The 16389-nt window shown below is 32.7% G+C and overlaps 2 protein-coding genes across 2 annotated transcripts in view; both read right to left on the bottom strand.

The window, feature by feature from the left end:
• Positions 1-233: 233 nt before the first annotated feature.
• Positions 234-2823, bottom strand: LOC132736853 (uncharacterized). The gene is made up of 2 exons (XM_060724074.1): positions 2574-2823; positions 234-1579 (listed from the first exon to the last, which is right to left on the bottom strand). Exons 1-2 carry the CDS (start codon positions 2620-2622, stop codon positions 234-236), a joined length of 1395 nt encoding a protein of 464 aa, XP_060580057.1. The 5' UTR covers positions 2623-2823.
• A 2657-nt stretch (positions 2824-5480) lies between these two features.
• The window catches only part of LOC132736852 (uncharacterized), a 42739-nt gene continuing 31830 nt past the window's right edge, over positions 5481-16389 (bottom strand). The window contains exons 2-4 of the mRNA XM_060724073.1: positions 7461-7616; positions 6559-6669; positions 5481-5569 (exon numbers count right to left, since the gene is read on the bottom strand). Coding sequence (XP_060580056.1) covers positions 5492-5569; positions 6559-6669; positions 7461-7574 — 303 coding nt within the window. The 5' untranslated portion in view covers positions 7575-7616 and the 3' untranslated portion in view covers positions 5481-5491. The remainder of the gene's footprint in view (positions 5570-6558; positions 6670-7460; positions 7617-16389) is intronic.

Genomic DNA, 16389 nt, shown 5'->3' with positions numbered 1-16389 from the left:
AACAGGTAAACGTAAAGTTATCAAAAATTCCATAATGCGTTAACCATATTTTCAACGCTTTTATCATGTAATTATCTAGTGGCAGAAATATGACGTCATCAAACATTATAAAAAGAAAAATCAACAAATGTCCTTCCACACTTTTACTTTTAGAGATTATAACTATGTAACTTACCAAAAAATTTCACTTTATAACATTATAATGTCATCATTAACAAAGACATATTTCAATTCTACGTTTGTGAATATTTTGACTTTCTCTCCTGATTCAAATGATATAATTCTTTGCTCAAAGACTGGACAATATCTAAAAATACCATTTTATAACGTGCGTATTCATAATCACAATCTCTGTCAATATTAATTAGCATGTTTTTGATTTGTTCAAGAACATCATGAATGATTACGAGTTCCCCTTTTTCAAAACGCTCGTTTACACTTCTACATCCGATTACACTGTCCATAAACCAAACCGACCTCACTTGAATATGATCCATAAGTCCAACATCTGACGTATCAGTGTACCTTTGAAGAGTATCCAGCATCCTTAGTAAACATTCCACAAGAGTGATGTCCCTTTCTTTACATGAAAACGCTTCTTGCAAAAGAAGGGATTTCAGGACATAGCTAGAAAATAAATGAGCTGATGGAAATTGTGTCAACTTTGTGTCGTTCCAGAAGATGAATTTCAATATTATATAACAGAAAAACCAGGGTGAGTTTTCTTGTTTAAGCTTTATTATTATCGCTGATTCGATTTGACTGAATGAAATCAAAAAGTCAACAGACAATTGTGGTTTGTTTTTGGGGATAAGGCAACAGCCCCCGTAATGTTCTATTTCATTTCTCATAAACACAGGAGCAGTTATGTTATCAAAAATATCTGGCGTCGGATTCAACCTAATAGCTGGAACTAAATCCACAGTAATATTAAGATCTCTGTTGCCTTGCTTTTGCAGCCATTTTAAACACAATTTTAAAGCTGGTCCATTTGCAAGCAACTTGTTTCCAAAGTCAGTCTTGTTTATCTTCAATGTTCCAGTATCTCGGACAATCGGTGACACTTTATGTTCCTCATTTGATAAACATTTATCAATCATTTCTCTTGCTAGAGAATGAAGGCCGCAAGCTATTATGTACTTCTTTGATTCAATTGTAGTGAGCAGTTCTTTCTCAGTTAGAATCTCTTTATCTCTTCCAATATACTCAAGTTCGACAAACGCGGAGGTGTGTTTCGGGACTCCGTGCTTACACACAAAGTAAGGTGTATGTAAATGCTTCACAGCTCTAATATTACTCTCGTTAAAATATGGTAATAAAATAGTATAATCAAACTCGTCCAGGTCTACAATTTTAGTCTGTTCAAAGAAGCTGCCCACTCCCTGGACGTGTCTTGAAAGCTGTTTTCTTGGAATGTTGAACAGCTGGTCGTTTCCGAACGCTTTACGAACAATTGAAGTAACCATTTTATTTACCGCTGTTCCTATATCACACATTTCTGCGTAAGAACGAGCCCGGCTTACACATATTTCTTCTTTATGTACATCAAGCAAGAACTGGTTCACTCGATTTAGTTTCCCTACAAAAAAGACAGACAAAATCACCCATAAGCGTTGAAATTTGTGGTATGGATTTTGACCTTAAATTTGAAACAGTCCATTAAAACATTCAGTGATTTCAATATCAAATATAAGAAAAATGAGCAAAACAGCATTAAAAAACCTTTTCAGACTGCACTAAAATGCAGGCTCTCGTGGTTTTATCCTGACGTCACTTCCGATTCAAGGAAGGGAAGGGTTTAACAAGTTATTCATTAATGTCTAATAAAAGATTAGACTAAATTAATTTACTCTCTACTTTGATGAACAAATGCTACAATTACAAATACAATGAAAATAAACCACAGTTTTTACAGAATAAAAATAATATGAAAGTATCAAAGACCATTGCCATTTAAGATGTGTGTTTAGAAGGCAGCTGAGGCGTTCCATAATAAAAATTATTCTCGTATTTTTGTATTTTACTCGAGTCATTGAAAAGATTAAATATAACAACTCTATATTTTTTTTTATTTGTCTGTGCCGATTCTTCTTATTTAAAATTAACAGTTATACCGTGAAACTTAATATTTTGTAAACAGATAGAATAACCGATTATTAAATATGGGCAAGCAAGACTGATTGACAAATACAACATAAGAAATTAAAACTTAAAGCGGGCATGCCTATAGATTTTATTAACAAATCTTCAAAATATCAAACTATACCTATAATTGATACCGTAGCTTTAAGAAATGTTACAATATTCACACGTCAAGAGAAACTGTGTTTGACACGCGCAAAAATAATCCGCCAAAAATTAATTACTGTTTACTTATACTATATTTCTACCCATACACCCAACCCCACCCCACCTACGCTGTGAGATAGTTGACAGTCGATTATCTTACCTTAGTACATTTGCATTTGAACGCTTGGCAAACATTTTAAAAACTAGTTCATAGAAATTACCAACCTTTTATGTACAGATTAATAATAATACATTGTAACAGTAGAATAAACTAAATATATTACCTATAATAGGCCTTATTTGATTCCATGTACATCCAATATTCTGTAACATGTTGTTTTTGTTCTTTTTTAATCAATATAACCGACTGTATTACATTCGATTATTTACTTTCAAATCATTCACGTTTAAAAACGTGCCCTAAATCCATTTAGATCTAGCTTAAATCGATATAAAAATATAGCATACTTTTTGTATTTTAGTCCAATATATTTTATTGTATACAAGAATAGAAAATGAGGTCTAACGTGACTCATTGGGCAAAAGAGGGAGGATATATTTCAAGCTTCCTGCTATACGAGTCTGTATAATTTGATAGTCGAGACTGTATAATCTAATACTCGATATATATATATATATATATATATATATATATATATATATATATATATATATATATATATATATATATATATATATATATATATATATATATATATATATATATATATATATATATATATCTTCCCTATATTCACATTGTGTATATCTTTATCTCGACTACTAATCTATTATTACATATATTAATAGTTATAAAGTTTGTTTGACAGGTAATATGGCCCTATATAGACGATTGTTTGAAAATATATTGCAAATAACCGAATATATACATCTATATAACCTGAAAACTGCAAATTTTCTTTATAAAAGAAAAAAAGTGAAATTAATTTATAAATCGACTGCAGTCGTGTATATTATTACATGCAGTTATAAGGATTTTTGATGGCCCTATATAAACGGCTGTTTGGAAATATAATCCGAGCCACTAGGCGACGGGTATTTTATATACGGTCGCATAAACTGTCAGGAATATTTATAACGACTTTATATTATCGCAAATTTCCTTCTTATTTTCTTATTTTTTAAAAGAAAAAAACGTGAGATTTCGTAGAAAATTGAAAGCAGCCGTGTATATAAAATTATATCAACGTCACGATTATCCAATGAAAAGCGACGTAACAATAAGCTTATTTAGAACACTCACAAACACGTACTAAGTAATTAATGTGAAGTTTCTTGTTCAAGGAAACAACGGCTTGTCCCCTGACGTGGTTTGCACCACATCATAATGTACGACGCGTGTAGGCATTTAGCCTTGACCTTAAAGATCGTACTTTAGAAACTTCGAAATGTCACTTCCTATCACTTTTTACGGAACGTGTTTTTTTTACTGAAGAATGTTGTTCGTCACCATCTCTTTCTTTGATATTTTTCAAGTTAATTCAGACTTTTGTTGATCTTGCACGGATGCATTGACAATCAGTTCACACTCGCGTAAGACATTTGTATACCGGTTTATTGTGTTAACAAAGATTTTGTTTTCATATTTGTGCATTGCTATTCATCTACAATTTGTTCATATGTTGTAGAGAGTATAATAGTTTACCCTTCAGTACACGACCCTCCGGATCACAGTAGTTAGCCACTTTTAATTCCGCCAGAGCACAGGTAACCCAAAGCATCATTCCTGGGTAGGCTACCAATCAGTTTACCAGTAACAGTGCTTTAACTTTCGCTTCTGCAAATACCTCGGCAGACGTACAGGGGGAATGACAGTAGAAAGAATTTCATAATCAATTACAAGGAAAGTGACCTGCACCGTCAGGGAATCTAACCCGGGTCAACGGATTCAGAGTCCAACGTTCTACAAATTGGGCTAAACGGACAGTCGCCTTAACAACTGTGTTTATCCATCAAACTTTATGGCCTTGCATGTGTCGAAGATTTAAGTTGGAATTTAACTTACTACAGTGTTGGAGCAGTACATCTAAACGCTTGCAGAAATCATAATCACAAAGTAGAAAAAAAATCGCTTTTTCCACCGATTCTTAAATTTTTCATTCATTGTTGTATATAAATCGGTGTAAAGAGAAGAATTAGTCGTCTTAACGTGCATTTTGCCCCGAGAAAAGTCGAGATTTTAGCATATAATTATTCAAGCAACTTATCCGGAATATACCGGAGTACGGTATTTAGTGTGGTGCTCTCCCTCTGTTTAAGTAACACATACATTTGAGTTCATTAAATGCACCATCGGTTTCACCAGCATTTCAAATGAAAAAAAAAATACATGGGTGACTTGAGTGCACTCAATGTGAAGTAAAACAATGCATTTTTTATACAGTGGCATTTATATGAATGAAATAAAACAAAACAAGTTGGTAATCTGTTTTAATAAAATTACATGTAATATCGTTATCTTGATATGTAATTTATCGAGTATATCAAATTTCAAAGAATATTTTACGTGAATTTAAAAGTCACACCGGACTTATAATATTCTATAATATTTCCCCGTTCCTCGGTAAAAAAGAGATAAATTTCCGATAAATCTTCCTAACAACTTTCTTAGAATAACTCCTTAGCCAGAATTAGGTTTCTTTTAAAGGCCAATGCAATCATAAATCTTAATAATATATCATGATAATTGTTATAACAATTGAACAAAACATATACATTAACATAAAGTCCCTTAATAAACAACTTCTTATATTATCAGCAACATGCAATGGAACATATTTTCGAGCTCTAAAACAGCCATGGGTAACTCTTTTCTTGATAATATTTGTGGAGACAAATTTTTGCAAAATGTTCATAAAGCATAGTCTTGAAAACAAAATCATGAAAAAGTTTCATGAGAACACATTCATGACAAAATATATAAAACAACTTATTTATGAATTATCTTCATGAAAAAATCTTTATAAAAGCATATTCATGAGAAAATATCCGCAAGAACATATTTGAGAAAACATAAATTCTTGAAAACACATTAACTTTGTTAAACATGAGCGAAACTGATATATTGTTTTTAAACATTCATGGAAATTCAGGTACTTCTTTAACATCCATTAATCTTCTATATCCTTCTACAGTCCCCTCTTATAACGTCCAATATTAATATTTAAAAAAAAATGTTTTATCATAACTTGGAGAAGCTTTCTGTAGTTGTATCCATGTCAACGGGTTCTTTTGGTGATGAAGGCACTGATTTTTTAACCTGAAATAAACCATATATTTATTAAGATTAACAAGAATAATGTAAAATATATCAAATATCAATTTATATATACAAAAATAACCCAAAATATACCAAATGTCAATTACTATAAACAATAATGATCTCAAATAAACCAAATATCAATTATTATAAACAAGAATTATCTTAAATGTATCATTATTATATTTAACAAGAATCATCTAAAATACGCGATGAAGAAGAATAACTATTTAATCTAATATATGTCAAACATTTATAATAATAAATAAGATATACTAAATATTTTAATTATAAATCTATACCCTATGGCTTGATACAAATACGTAATAAACACCTAATTGGCCTCCGCGCCGAAGCGCGACGCCCCTTATGGAAGGAAATCAGATTTTGTGAAAGGGCGACAGCAACTTCTCGGGCTTTTTCGTCGGTCATATTAGCTGATCATTCCGATTGGTATGAGGGTTTCTGATTATCAAAAATGAAATGTCGCGAACAATGAATAGTAACTGGAGAATTTCGCAATGCAAGCATATTCAAATGATTATTTACTTGTAATAGCAATTTTCAGTGTGGGTGGGTGTTCGTATCACTGGAGTGAACCACATTTAATTCACCAGAGTAAAGTTCAGTCACCGCCTCGTTCCTGGGTTAGCTGTACAGCGGTCTGCCAATACTAGATATCTTTACTCTAGTAACTTCTGTACACGCCAGAGAGGTGGTACACAATACAAATGAAAAGACAATCACAAGGATCAAACCCGAGTCGACCAAAACACAGTCCAACGCTATACCAATTGAGCTCACGGGGCGATAATCTTCAGTGTGATCCAGCCGATACTATAAACGTGTTTGTTTTGTGCGTTTCAACTTCTCCGTATATAGATCATATAGAAATTGACAAATATTTTTATAGACCCCAAGGTGCGCTACTCTATCATTCATGTTACAACTGTTCGTTCCTAAGAAACAATTACCTCCCTTTATCATACCTGTTTCGGCTGTTTCTTTGCAGCTGTTTTTGATGAATCGATTACGACTTCTTTTAATGAATTGAACTTCTCATCGGCTTTCGCAGTTTTTGCCTTTGATTGTAAATTCAGCTGGAAAAGATTCATATAGGTATGATATAATATTATTAGTTTCTGTGATTTTTTTTGCGTAATATCCAAATTATGATTATATTAACATTTTATCTATTCTACTTTGATGTTTTCTAAATAACACCTAAATTTAATATATAGTAATGCTATAACTATCCCTGTTGGGAATTACCTAAGTTAACTTTATACACACTAAATTATTTCTATCTTATGAAGCTATACATACAGGTAGGGTACAGAAAGCCCATAGTTTTTCTCAGGTACCCGCTGTGCTCAGGTGCTCGCTCGAGCAAGGAGGGACAACTTAGATATAAGTTTACCAGTTGAACAGTTATATATAGACTTTTACGGTGTGACGTAAACCCCTGCCATTACAAAACCCCAAATAAAATGCTCTTACTTTTTAAGCGCCGGAGTCGTTTTAAAAACCACCATCCCTAATATTAACGTGCATTCGCTAAATATTGAAGAGAAATTAAAACCATTCCTATGAAATAATCTTATGTGAATATGAAAAGATCTTTTAAATCAATGTTTTGTTGAGTGATCAGAGGAAAAAAAGTGTCGATCTTGCTCCTTCAATGCGGAGATATTTCCTTTCCCAAACACTTTTCCCAAACACCTTAATGATGAAACAAAGAGTGAAACAAATATTATCAACATGTTCTTAATAAAGAACTTCTAGTTGTCACACTATGATTATACCATTTTATTTACGACTCTTCTTTAACAACAATTTCTCTGTTCCTTTCACTCAAAAATCTACAAAAAAATTACAACCTGCTATATACCTTTTTGAGATTGGTAGAAACTGTTTTCGTTTTTCCTTTCTTCATGGTATTTACAACAAACGCTTTTTCAATCCGACTTTTCTGTTTCGTGTCTCGACCTTTGTTTTTACCCATGATTATCTCACAATGTACAGCAACACGATGATCAAAGAATATCTGAAATAATAAATATCTTGAATAAGCATTCATACAATAAAGGCAGGGGATCAAGTATACTGTCCTCCAAATGTTTCTTTAAAGGAACTTCACTACTGTAAAAAAGCCTGCAAACATAAAATTTGAAATACTATTATAGATCAAGTGATGGTAAACATTTCTGCCAAGTACATTTGTACTTTCAATGTCCACCCACCGGTTCAAAAGATACAGAAGACACGGAAACTCATAAATAAGTCTAAATAAATTAAATTAAGCATAAATGTTGAAAAACTAAATTTATATGAGATACATATCTTGGGTTTTATTACCGAGCCGCCGTCCGTGTTGTCCGTGCCTACATAGGTACAGCTATACTGAACACGCATGTTGTGTTGTATATTGTCCGCCGCTATGATTAATTATTTAAATTTTAAACCATTTAAATTTCAAATGTTTGTCAGAACTTTTGGAGGGAAGTATACAATTTGGTAAAGAATTGGTATGGCAAACACGTGCGTTGAATTCCTCTTTTCGTATATTTATACAAGATTGATCCTATGTCATCATATAAATTTAATTGAGAAGGATTGGAATGTAAATAATATTTCATTATTATACAACATTATACTGGTACATGTGTTTTTTCATCATCATCAGTTTTGATAAATTAGAATATAATATCTTAACATTTTAATCCACACATTTTCATCATTTGTGAACATTCACATTAGCAATTTAATCAGAAAAGTGCATTGGTCGTTGTCCTTTTTAACTAAAGACTTCACAAATGAAAGTGAGTCATATTGTGTGTAAGAAAGATATATTCTCTGCAATGTTTAAATATGTTTCACAGTTTTATTTATATAATCTGATTGAAATACCAAACTAATGCCCCCATTTTCTACATTTGTATCTTAACACGTTATTGCTCCGCAAGTTATTGACAACTTCTCCTCCAAAAATCATTCATAACAGCAGCATGTTTCGCGCAACATAACAAGCGTGTTCAGTATACTGGACCTATTGAGAGACGGATGTCCGGCCGACACTCGGTAATAAAACCCCATGTATCTCAAGCGCATTTTGTCCCTCAAAACTCAAACTTACTTTTTCAACATTAATTTCATAAATTCTTTTTTGTTTGTGTTTCTGACCACTAAGCCGATTTTGACAGAATTGATCTAATAAATTTACAAAACTAAAGTTTCCTTCAAGGCATTTAGTTTAAACATATCTATTTAAGTTCGATTGCGAAACAAGCTCTTGCAACTTATATTAATTGATACTTTCGAGTCGGCTAGATCTAACAAGTCCTGGTGTCATTTGAGGAAACATGGTCGTGACCCGAATAGAGCTCGGACCCATGGTCCCTGGGTTAAGAGACAGACGCCTTAACCACAAGGCCAACATCCCCCTCATGCATAAACAAAGACGTTTAAGTAAACCTAATGATTTCTATATCATAAAGTTATTTATATACAGCAGCATTTGTATCAAACAATATAACAGTGATAGAGAAACAGGCGAACATAAAGAATTCCTTTCTGTTCATTCTTCTACAAACAGATTGGCAAATAGGTAATAAAACAATGAAGAACGGCATATATCGTGAACACCCACAATTATTCCCCGCGTCACTTTTATCTTGTAATCGACGTATCAATCATAACATTTACGACTTTGTATCCTAAAAAGAAACAAACACGTGTCTACTTTTAATTGTGAAATAAGTATTTGTTAACACGCCCAAACACTTTTCCTGGAACTTGCCAGTCTTGGTATCATACGATGCAGCATGGTCCTAACCAAAGTGGGGCTCAAACCAATGACACCCTCACCGTAACGCCACAGTCCCATTTTACTATGACCACCATCAAAATTTTGTTTTAGTACACCTTCAAACCCTTATATACATCCGTACCCAAACTGCTACCCAACCCCAAGAAATAACAAAAGAAAATAAAACACAAAACGACATAAATAAAAAAATAAATAAAAATAAATGCTTATTCGAAAACTAATGTTAATTTACATTTTTAACCAAACTTCCAATGTCACGTTCCAATGTCACAATTATACACAATTATCTAGTTACATTACGCTCAAATCATTTGATAAAACTTCATTAAATGGAGCACTTTGTTACATGTTCTTTTCATCTAACAAAGACCCTTGTTGAACAAAATAAATCCATTTCTTTCATTGAAGTCTGTGATGCATTTTGCCATTAAATAGGCAACAAACAAATCAAGTACCTTTGATGAAAACATATTTCGCCGACATTCAAGCGATATGAATAAAATAAGACAAACCCACCGCATTCAAAAACCGAAAATTAACAAGCAATTATCATAGTATTGCAAGCATTCCATAAGTCCCCTACCGGTAAGAACCCCATCAACATTCTGAAGGGCGATTGGCCATTCACTTATGTTTCAATTTTTCTCTATTTTAAGTAAACTTGTTGGAAAAGTTCTTTAAAAGTGATCACAACAAACAGATTTTATGAACAGACAGACAGACGGACTGAAGGACACTCTAAAGTTAATATTTGAAACACCAAAATATAACATTTTAAAAGCAGAATTCTTAAAGAGGAGATAACTCTTGAATTAAAGATGCAATTTCATAAAAATTTTCACCTCTTTTTGACTAATCACAAATATTGTTATATTTGCCATGTTTTAAGCCTATTTGTTGCCAAGGCAATTGATATTTTTTCAAAATAGGAAGAACAGATAAGACATGCATAATCTCAACACTGCTTTCTACCCATATGTCAAGTTTCATAAAAATATTTCCAGTACTTTTTGAGTTATCACTGGATTCAGTTTACGTATAAAATTTGCCATATTTTCAGCCTATTTGTTGTCATAGCAACCAGAATTTTCAACATAGGAAGAAAAGAAAAAGACGTGCATAATTCCAAGACTGCCATCTACCCATATCACTGGATCCAGCTTATGTGTAACATTTGCCATATTTTCAGCCTATTTGTTGTCATAGCAACCAGAATTTTCAACATAGGAAGAAAAGAAAAAGACGTGCATAATTCCAAGACTGCCATCTACCCATATGTCAAGTTTCATAAAAATATTTCAAGTACTTTTTGCTTTATTACTGGATCCAGTTTATGTGTAAAATTTGCCATATTTTCAGCCTATTTGTTGCCATAGCAACTAGAATTTTCAACATAGGAAGAAAAGAAAAAGACGTGCATAATCCCAAGACTGCAATCTACCCATATGTCAAGTTTCATAAAAATATTTCCAGTTACTTTTTGCGTTATCACTGGATCCAGGTTATGTGTAAAATTTGCCATATTTTTAGCCTATTTGTTGCCATAGCAACCAGAAATTTCAACATAGGAAGAAAAGAAAAAGACGTGCATAATCTCCATACTGCCATCTATCCATATACCAAGTTTCATAAAAATATTTTCAGTACTTTTCAAGTTATTGCGGGATCCAGTTTTGTGGACGGACGGACTGACATACAGACGGACGGACAGACGGACGGAGGGTAAACCTAAAGTCCCCTCCGGTTAACCGGTAGGGGACTAATAAGTAAGTAGTTTGAGATCCCATTTGCGATCAAGGTAACTCTTGCAGCATTTATCAAAATTACTTAAATGGATGAAAAAATATGCAATTTGATTCTTTCTGAAATAGAGGCTATTGAAAATGCATAAAATCTCGTTCACAGTGGAAATTTTATAGCAGTGTCCATTCAGTATAGTACTTAAGTGTTTGTAATTATTTTTGTGTCAAATGGGATTGGAGCATTTCAAATGATTTATAATACAATTTACGGTTTAAAAAAATCAAACACTGAATTGGATAGTGTTTATTAGGAAACGTTTAGTCGAACGCTTATGCACTTTTACGCGGTGGATACAACGGCTTTGCCCTACCAGTAAATCCGGAAAGCTCCAGTACAACATTTACAACAGTAACGATGCATGTATTTATTAAAATCTGCCGCAAACGATAAAAACATTCTGTTATAAAAGAACGGTGTTTTTTTGTTGTTGTTGTTGTTGTTGTTGAAAACCAGTTCTCCATGAAAAAGCATATATTTACCGAAATGCTTTAATATATGCAGTTTGAATCAAACCAATGAATGAATGTCGATCTTTTCACAAAGATAACGAATCGCAATGCAAGCATTCCCTCGACATATTGATCTTTGCTGATTTAAAAATGAATTATTTCAAAATACATCTTATTCAAGTACATTTAAAATTCATTCATAAAATTCATTTATCATGGTAAGCTGACATTAATGAAAAATGTATGGGTGAATGTCCTTATAAATAGGTACAAGTTACAAGTTGACAATCTTGGATAATACATATGTTAAAAAGTCAAACCAAGTATGATATTATTCTTAATTAAATCTTCTCAGCTTTCTTAGCTAGGTGCTGAATATTGATATTTGTATATGAATATCTGAGTGAATTTTAAAATAGTTTACGCATGGCTTTTATTTTATGATTTATGTCGCATTATTCATCATTAAATATCTAACCATGCTTAAGCTACAGTGGTAAATGAAAGCAACAGATGCAAAAGTTTACAGTAGTCAGCATCCGGACGCATTTATTGGTTTGCATCAACGCAGACTTTCCAAGTTAATAGGATTTAAATTTGTAAATTCCGAATTCTAACCAGAATAATGCTGTATCATTTATGTTTTTAAGATTACAACATTTTGGTTTTCTAGTTATTAAAGGTTTTTGGTTATTCACAAAACGTGCGTTTCGAAAAGCAATTTGTTCGGTTATCTCATTTGACATGCCTTTAGAATTCAAATATTTCGGACTCAGCTGTTATACTAGCTGCATATTCAGATCAGTGTTCATTCATTTATACCATTCCCTTTTATAACAACGTAAACTCTTCTTCCATTTAAATCAACAAAGAATGGGGGTTTACAACAGACAGCAAACGCACCAAAGAATCACGTAGGTGATGAAAAGATTTAGCCAGTTTGTTTTTTAATGTTTGTATACAACCACAATGCATACAAACCAAACCTATCGAAGCTATACAAATTAAATGGCATACAGATTCATGTGTGACCTAAAAAATCTCTTTTATCAAAAGCGTTTACATAAGAAACTTGATATAAAGTCCCGAATAAATGAAAACTATATGCAGTTGGAATTTCTAATGAGAAGGTCTATTGAAAACGCATAGGAATATCATTCACAAGTGGAAATTCGATAACAGGACCCATTGAGTAAATTACCTTTAAATGCATCGACTATTTAATACAAATACTTATCTTAATAAAGTACACAAATTAGCAGCATTACTTGAGACTTCTATTCAAGTAAACACTCTTTAGAAAATAATTAAAAGCATGGTAATTGTTAAAAGATTTGAAGACAATTTGATTTTCTTTTTTTCTCCTTTTTTTCTTTGGAACTTGTTCATTCCAATCTCATCTCGTATAATGCATATTTTTCATACAAACTCTAATTCATATCCAATTTCTGAATCTTGATAAAGGTTTCATAGTTAAAGTATCCGTTTTCAAAATTTAAATTCTAAAATATCTTATAATTGAACAGTATCATGCAAACAAAAGATCAAGATCCTAGCTGTAAAGTAACATTAAGGTATGATCACAAAACCATGAATAACAAGAGCTGTCACAGGAGACAGCGAAGCTCGACTTATTATATACTGGACGCAGTAAGGAAGACAAAAGTATGAAAGTAAAATCAATTATGATATAAATATATTTAACTTATAGTTGTTAACATAAATTCCAAGTTTAAGGGGAAATAGTTCTGTAAATGTCACACTAGAGGTATGGACTTTGTCACACAACATGACTTGTGTATAATGATAAGAAATATATATTTGAAGTTTGAAGTAGATAGAAGTTTGAAGTAGATACCTTAAAAAGTAAAGAAGTTATGATATTTCTGAAAAAAATTCTAAGTTCAAAGGGAGATAAATCTGAAAATAAAATATTGCTTCAAGAGTTATGAACCTTGTCACATAAGATCTGGTTGATGATAAGGAATATGTTTTTGAAGTTTCAGGTAGACACCTTATAATTAAAACTTAAGAAGTTGTAGTAGAGTATAAGATTTTTAAATAGATAATTTTTGAAATATTGGTGCTAGAGTTATGAACCTTGTCACATAAGAAATAAGAAATGAAAAGGTTATACATGTAGTATAAATAATATTTTGAAGGAAAATTATAAGTTCAGGGGGAGATAAATCAGAAAATATTTGTGCTAGAGTTATAACCTTTGTCACATAAAATGTGGTTGATGTTAAGGAACATATATTCAAAGTTTAAAGTTGATAAATTGGGAAATGAAAAAGCTATAGGGAAAAATAATGCACTGCACCAAAACTTTAATCTTAAATCTGGACGCCGGAGCGAGTAGGACAGCTCTCCATATACTTCGTATAGTCGAGCTAAAAACGAAACCTATTTTTTAGGCAGTATATTTAAGGTGGGTTAGTTTGACCTTACTCCATCGATCCTTTAAATCTTATGATAAGAGGGTATCCAACTAATTAGTGAAAGGTTGATAATTTCTACAAGACGCCCCATAAAGAGTAAATAATGCACCCTTTAACCGATTGGGCATTGAGAGTATTCCTCATTAACAAAGCTGGAAAACTGCCATCGATGGTGGTTTAATTTTCACATAAAATGTATATGTATATGAACCTCACATCCAACAAGAACATAGCAAAATGTTACGTTTCATTATGGAAATAAACACTAACTATACTATAGCAGTTACTAAAAACAACCCCTTTCATCTATAATTAGGAGCATCGTTCAAATTGATGGGCCCGTGCTTCGAGATCGACAGATCCAGGATACGAATAAATAAATTCGTTGACCAAGAAATTCAAAATACATTGCTTGAAGACTTCACTATATCCACCTGAGACCGATGTGTAATCGCGTGTAGACATAAGCAAAGTGAAAGATATCCGAGGAAGATTTTTCGGTCGAATACCAAAAGCCCAATGACGAGGAATAGAGTTGAAAACATTCTTTACAAGCTATAAAAGTGAAACATATTTACATTTACTTCTTTTCACTGTTGGTTGCTACAGGAAGATAAAAAGTTCATTTTGACATCTACGGTTTGTTTCTGTGTGAAGAATCACAAGCTTCATATGAGCCGCGTCACGACAAAACCAATGTAATGCGTTTGCGACCAGCATAGATCCAGACCAGCCTGCGCATCCGCGCAGTCTGATCAGGATCCATGCTGTTCGCTTACAAACCCTATTATAAGTAGAGAAACTGATAGCGAACAGCATGGATCCTGATCAGACTGCGCGGATGCGCAGGCTGGTCTGGATCCATGCTGGTCGCAAACGCATTACGTTGGTTTTGTCGTGTCGCGGCTCATATGTAGTTTTAAACGCTAGTACAAGTGCATATTCACGATTATTTTTTTTGCAAATCTATCAGCTCTTGTCTACTGTGTCAAATCAAGTCTGCACGAACGCTTGACATTCTTCATAGGTCACTTGTTTAAGCTGAGCGAACGAATAAATGAATGAATGACTGCATGCATGCATAATCCTAGACGTATGCAAGAAAATTATATTAAATATGCATAATTGCAACCCTTTTACGTGTTGGTATTTTTGATATTGAATTTAGGTTATTGAAAAAAATAAGGTATTAGTGCATTTCAAAATTTCATTCAAAAAATAAACAGATCGGGTACTGTCAATGGATGGAGGAAAGGGGAATGACTTTATAATGTTAGCAACAAACAGGTAATCGCGGATTATTTACAAGTTATAGTCCTGATATTATTCTAACATTACAAATCAGACCCTTGCTATAACCTGTATCAAAATCCGAAATCTGAAAAAGATCAGTTTATCAATGGCTTATATTTGTTTATGTTCTGTGTCGCACTGACACATTTTAGGTCACATGTCAATTTTCCAGCTACAATGTTAGGTGGATATAATTTGTGCCAATCCCGGTATTAGTCAATGAATTATGAGTTTGAAGCAGCTACGGTCCTTCTCTTTATATGGTTTAATGCAACAATCAATATAGATCAATACTTTATGCGTCGGCGTATCATTTCAGCATACATTGACAAAACTATTGTCCTTGCAGGTTTTACAGGTTGGTGTATGTTTACTTTTTAGTTCCATTCAAACATCCTACTCTGTGTCATATTGTAATGAGTTGGTGAGTAATGTGCTGACAAGTAACGAAACATTTCGTTATTTTCTTTTTTTCTCAGTTTCAATGATTTTTTGCGTGTGAAAAGGATAAGTCCTGTGCTAAGTTGTAAATGAAACAGTATAAACACTACAGAGAGGCCATCTGTAGAGCAATAATCACCTCTTTTCCTAAAAGTAGTATTCACAATGAGTTTATCCTTCGTAGAGCAAAACCTCCCAGCAAAAAAAAAACAACAAAAAAAAAACAACAACAAAAAACAAAGATTCCTTAAGAAAGATTATACGGTAATTCCAATGATGTATTCTCCTTATCAAAATTAAGCGCTTGACAATATTGACCTTAGCATTGGCATTAACGCCATCAGCACTGACACATCAGAAATGTAAAGTTTCAAAATGAATTGTAATAAAGTAAGACCGACGAGACCAAAGAATGATATGACCCCAAACCACCGTAAAATCGATTTCTATGACGATAAAGACTGAAAAGGTAAAGAGCTCGAGATGTTTAAGAGCCAAACTAATTCCTGATAGTTTTGCAAATCTATCTCCAACATGGCAAAGGAAATAAGGGCCTATCACCAT

The sequence above is a fragment of the Ruditapes philippinarum genome, unplaced genomic scaffold (assembly GCF_026571515.1).
Source record: "Ruditapes philippinarum isolate M1 unplaced genomic scaffold, ASM2657151v2 ctg4968_1_1_1_1, whole genome shotgun sequence".
Lineage (NCBI taxonomy): Eukaryota > Metazoa > Mollusca > Bivalvia > Venerida > Veneridae > Ruditapes > Ruditapes philippinarum.
This window is presented reverse-complemented; position numbering and strand designations above follow the sequence as displayed.

What these genes read in the sequence shown, in the direction of transcription:
- LOC132736853 (XM_060724074.1), bottom strand. Translation starts at nt 2,622, where the DNA reads ATGTTACAGAATATTGGATGTACATGGAATCAAATAAGGCCTATTATA. An exon ending in TCAAATAAGGCCTATTATAG is followed by an intron (nt 1,580 to 2,573) that starts GTAATATATTTA and finishes TCTTTTTTGTAG; the next exon opens with GGAAACTAAATCGAGTGAAC.